The following is a 6,000-nucleotide window of genomic DNA, read 5'->3' on the forward strand; positions in this document are numbered from 1 at the left end:
CGTAATTTGTTTGTTTGTAAGTAATTTGTTTGTTTATAAGTAACCGTACCGTCGTCTTGGATTTGAAGTTGTGCTCCTTCGCTGATGAAACGATATTTGAACTGAACGTAGATATTGGATGCCTTTACCGGGGACATTATAGTCCACACACATGATGAAAACCTGCGTAAAGTGTTCAGAAATATACAACATTTTTCACGTCATAGTGAATATAAGATATAAGTACCTAAAATTACAACACCACTGTCCAGAGTTGCCCATATATATTTGTACAAAGTAAAGGTACGGGGAACAGGTGCATTCGTTATGAAATGTCCATTTGTTTCCACAATTCACTTAGCAAAGCAAGCTTTCCAATCTATCCTTAGAATCACACATTTTTAGCACTGATATTGTAAATATGTGTATCAATTTTTCTTATGGAAGAAACTAAGACCGGGTATTACCATGAAAACGGGAATCCTGGGGACATTATAATTTGTTTTTCTGATGAGGCCACCAAGGGGATATCAGCCGAATCGCAGGAGCTTTCTATGAAAAAAGTAAATCAATATCACATGTATCTTGATTATGAAACAAATTTCAGATAAATGAGAAAAAGTCGGTAGTCTAATGCATAAATGGGCTTACCGCGAAAATAATATACAAAGACGCGGATGCATGTGATAACTTCATCCATGCATTCATATATAAAGGATCTTGAACGAGTGCTTATGCCATATGAAATTTAAGAAATGAATTAGAGGTTATGATATCTTAATCCGGTAACGAATTTCACATTTCATGTGTCATAAGCACGAGTGTAAGATTCTATTCATCACACAACTATCATTAGACGCACATTTTAATTTTATGTTTATTTGCTTTCAATTCTCTTGTGACGTCTTCGCTACGTCACGGTTTGAAGAAACTTTGCAATAATTTTCACGTCATAAAAGACACAAAACCCTCTTGGAACAACCTTGGTGACAGAACAAGGTCTTTTACCGTCAATGTCAACAACTTCAAAGGGTGATATGTTGTTTTGTTTATGTGGCGCATGAATGATTGATTTATCTAATTTGCATAATTATGAACCAGTGCTAAGAGTTCATATCGTTTTTGCTGAACCTGTGTTATGGACCTGGGAAAAGCACTGTTGTGTGATAAATATATAGTTGAAAGTTTCTTCAACATAACAAAATACCTTTCCCTCTATACCTTTAGCATTTGTTGTAAATATTCTCAGTTGGAATCCTTGCTCTCTCCATGGTACAGTGAAGGAATCCGTTGACAATGATAAAGTTAAGGATGTGGTAACCTCTACATTCCCAGAACGCATTAACCCTTGACATGTGATGTTGTCTAATGGTATTATAGTTCCTTAATAACATAAGTATATCAAGAAGAAAAAGTTAGTGAAATAATGAAATGTATCTTTCATAGAAATTATGCAGTTATTCCTTTTCAGTTAATCTATAAGACTTCATATTTTGAAAACCTACCATCAAATGCTCTCAAGTCATCACTGCAGAGCAAATCGAATTCAATTACCATTACGTATCCTATTGGTGGGATTATTCTCCACACACAGGTTAAATTTCTGAAAATGAAATGGAAATTAAGGTGGCTCACTACACCTTGAAAGAGTTTATCAAATCAGCACGAAATTATTTTAATTATGTTGTATTGCTTATAGGAGTTGTAGGATTGATCACTGTTCGTTATCTTCGCCTCTCATGATGATATGTAATAAGTATGTAATAAGTATATATTTCAAAATATGCAACTTTGGAGAGAGAAAATATCATTTAAAAAATTATTTCAATGAATAACACAAAAGAGACTGGTGGATCTGCGGTTCAGGAACCTGATACCTTATCAACTGAGCCACGTAAAAACACAAATAAATCGATTGATACAAGTAATTCCAAAATACCTTTGAATCGCCATCTAGTGTCATAAAATGCATAGGTCTTGATGTACTGAGCTACATTAAAACACAGAACCAATAATATCGAATCAGCAACAATGTATGGTCATCAATTTTATACTACTCTTACGTTTCGTAGGGAGGAAGTTGGAATGGCCTCAGAGGATCGTAAAATGGAGGGAAGCTGACGCTAGAAAGTTTGTCTCCCTCTAGATGTACGATGTTGGCTTTGCCGTCACAGTTAATAACCTGCGCTGCAAAGTAAGTGAATATATCTATATAAATCAGTCTACCTACCTATACCAATGCTTAGATTAAATAGTATTGTATTCAATAGAAAATACAGATTATAAGATAATTGCATTTATATTTGCTCGCCGCTTACAGTTATAGATGAATATATCGGTAACGAAAAACTGCATATATTAAAGCATTTATCGGATTAATAATAGATATTTTTAAATTTCGTGAAAACTATAATTAAGAAGGCTTAATATTATTTTTTGATTTTGAGCGAGCATTTGACTGAATCGTACGAAATTTTCTGTTCATAACACTAGAAATATATATTTTTGGAATAGATGTTAAATGGATAAAAATACATTATAAAAAGCCTATCTTTCGTTTAAAAAATAACTGATGAATATTTAGAAGATACAAGATACACAGGGGAATCATGCAATGCTGTCCAAGATCAGCTATTTCATACCTCTTCGTTGCTAAAATTCTGTCAGGTAAAATTAAAACAAGCAAGGATTCCAACTGAGAATATTTACAACAAATGCTAAAGGTATAGAGGGAAAGGTATTTTGTTATGTTGAAGAAACTTCCAACTATATATTTATGACACAACAGTACTTTTCCTAGGATCATAACACGGGTAAAACTAGCACGGTTTTACAACTAAAATCTAGAGAATGAAATGTTTAAGAAATGAACAGATAAAATTAAAAGGAATACATTCATGAAAAGTGAAGATAACGAACAGTAATCAATCTCATAACTCATATAAGCAATACAAAATACAGTTGGGCAAACACGGACCTCTGGTCACAACAGTCTCGTTTAAAGTCAACATTTTGCAAATTCTATGGTCGATACATGTATAACGATCTAGTTTGCCAATACAACCTTTCATTAGTTAAAATGCTGTATGATGTATTTCATATCGATTTTTAAGCCATTCTTGGAACATTGATATTGACTACGGATAATTCTGTTTACCTGATCAAGATATAGGGCTCATGGCGGATGTGACCGGTCGACAGCGGATGTTTACTCCTCCTAGACACCTGATCCCACTTCTGATGTGTCCAGTGGTCCGTGTTTGCCCTATTCGCTATTTTGGACAGCTTATAGGATGTATGAGATTGATCACTGTTCGTTATCTTCACCTTTCATGTCATAGTCTATAAATATTCTGTGTCGGTATTTTTTCACCAAATATATGACAGACTCTAGGACTGCAGTTTAGAATTGAGGTACCTTTATCATATAACTGTTGAAGATACGATGTTTCTGACATTGTTCTTTACGTGCACAACTTTACCTATTGGAAGGTTTACAATACTATGCACCCTATTAAACCACTCGGTAAAGTTTTGACAGTCATTTTCCAAGTAACATGTCTTCATATATTCCCCTATCCTCATGGAAATATTAATAGCTGTGAAGGAAAAACCTCAGCTAGAAATATGTGAATAACTTGTGGATTTTAAACTCTTAGGAAATTTGGCATCCAAATATTTTTTTCTAAATCAACAGCATCGAAACGTATGAATTTTCAAAACTTTACACTACCATTCTTCACGATAAATTAAAAGACCAGTCTTACATAATAGACAGCAGCTTATTCAATAGCAATAAAACACGAAAATAGATCTTATGGTCAGTCATCCAAAACAATCACTCCATAAAATATCACTCTGACTCTAGGCACAAGTACTTTGAAGTTGATGTTTTTTTAAAAATGCTCGAGTTCCTTATTGATGTAGTCTTTAGTGATAAAGTCTTCTAACGGTCTCTTGGAATTCTCAAGAAACACGAATTGTGCTCCTTTATTACATGACCAGTTTTTATATATTTATGAGGTAGGACTTGTTCAACAGCTAATAGGTGAGACGACTCTCGCTGTAGCATTGAGTTTGACATTTAGATATTCATGTATATTAACAGTACTCGTTTTCATTTATATGTCGATTCGATATATCCCAGGAAACTCCAAGTAAAAAGCGCCAACGTTTGCTTTATATTTGAATATTCTATTGAACAAAGGTGTTAACAGCAATCTAACAGATAAACTTAATCACAAAGGGAATTACTGTACCTGCTTCACTATTAACTTCCCATGTTTCTAGCAATATTCTATCATCGACTGCATATGGTGTTTATGTCTCTAAACTGATTCGTTACGTGAGAGAATGTTCTAAGTATACCACGTTTTATTTATATTGGTCAAGACTATTGATAGATAAGTGGACGTTATAGGTGTTCCAACAGTCTATGGTCGTTATAATGTCCCTGTTCTTGTCGTAAAGTCTCTACACTAGTGTCATTACAACAGCTTGCCTGAAAATATCATTTGACTAGTGAACTACAGTTCCGCAGCAAACATAGGGCGAAAACTGTTTACAGAATCTTCACAGAATTTGCATAATATAATATACCTGGTTTCTCACAAATATAGACGTTGCTATCTGCACACGACTGGTCAGACCAGTTGAATCCGGATGCTCCGAGCATTGCGATACAACGAGAGATAGAGACTGGTTTACCTAAACAAAATGGTAGAAACATGGATATTCGTTTGACATAATTTCACAGCATTGCATAGGCTGTTTATGGTATTTACCAGCTGCCCACTGTGTGAAATTGAACTCTCTCTGATAATTATCCCACAACCAATCGTCTGAATACAGGGAATGGCCACCAATCCAAGTAGACGATGTTTCATTAGTCTGCAAAACATCTAATAAAACAGGGAATAAATCAATAAGGGCCTAATAGATATTAACAAGTCTCTTAATAAATGATATCCCAATGTTGATCTTGGTCTCCGTCAACAAAGAGGAATACACACCTTTGGCGATGAACTGCTGTTCGTTTGCGTCTGTTACTGACACAAGAAAACCTCCCTCTGTTGTACAGTTGCTTCTCGCCTGCTTCCAGGGTTGGGGATCTAGAAACAACTTGTAGCAGAACCCGTTTGATGGATTCGTCAGCCAACTTTCTTCGCAATAATACTTCGCATTGATACCTATACAAAGAGTCAATTAAATGATACACTTTAAATGGTTAACAAGTCCTCTGATAACGCACATCATTCTGCAAACCCAAGGAATTAATCGTTTCATATACACATGTTTTTATGACTGAATTTTCCAGGCTTTCTGACTGGCTGAGATCAGACAAACTAGAAGAAATAAACCATTCTATATACTAGTACCCCCGCGTGCCTTTTAGGTGTTAGTATAACATTAGAGTTTGCCAACTACCCGTACACAACCAAAATAAATTGTGAGTTTCCAAAACGATACGATTTGCAAAAGGGCTTGCAATATCAAATTTGAAACTAGTATGTGCTTTAATGCTATCCATGTAATGCAGGGAACATTGACAATATTAAGGTGGATTTGTGTACTTGAGTTCCTTATGTTCATTACGATAAGATGAACGATATCATATGTTATTATGAAATGTCTGAAGGAAAGCATAACATTATCACACGATTAGTTATCGTTTTTGGTCGTACTACGAAAACTCGCGCTTCTAGTCACTTTCTCCTTGGTCTTTTTTTTTCTAGCTGTAAAGAAAAGGTAACATAGAATGAACTGGACTAACCATTGTCGAACTTATTAAAGTACAGATCTCTCAATTAGCGCTATTTGGGAGATCTGTATTTTAATCAGATTGAGTAACATTGGACCAATTTTTTTTTATAGTTTTGAAAAACAGTGGCCATTGTTTCAAAGTATTTTTGATATGTAGCTGTTATTACACGTATTTCAGGTGTAGAGAGTCAGAGTAAGACTGCTGTGTGTTTCAAAAACAAATACTAATCATATTGACTTCAATATTTGTTTGTATGA

At 34.6% G+C, this 6,000-nt stretch overlaps 1 protein-coding gene across 1 annotated transcript in view; it reads right to left on the reverse strand.

Moving 5' to 3' along the window:
* LOC125683741 (uncharacterized) overlaps positions 1-6,000 on the reverse strand; it is a 44,974-nt gene that overhangs the window by 33,198 nt on the left and 5,776 nt on the right. The window contains exons 2-9 of the mRNA XM_048925181.2: positions 4,992-5,168; positions 4,764-4,880; positions 4,579-4,686; positions 2,043-2,166; positions 1,485-1,582; positions 1,201-1,362; positions 447-531; positions 50-162 (exon numbers count right to left, since the gene is read on the reverse strand). Coding sequence (XP_048781138.2) covers positions 50-162; positions 447-531; positions 1,201-1,362; positions 1,485-1,582; positions 2,043-2,166; positions 4,579-4,686; positions 4,764-4,880; positions 4,992-5,168 — 984 coding nt within the window. The remainder of the gene's footprint in view (positions 1-49; positions 163-446; positions 532-1,200; positions 1,363-1,484; positions 1,583-2,042; positions 2,167-4,578; positions 4,687-4,763; positions 4,881-4,991; positions 5,169-6,000) is intronic.

The sequence above is a fragment of the Ostrea edulis genome, chromosome 6 (assembly GCF_947568905.1).
Source record: "Ostrea edulis chromosome 6, xbOstEdul1.1, whole genome shotgun sequence".
Lineage (NCBI taxonomy): Eukaryota > Metazoa > Mollusca > Bivalvia > Ostreida > Ostreidae > Ostrea > Ostrea edulis.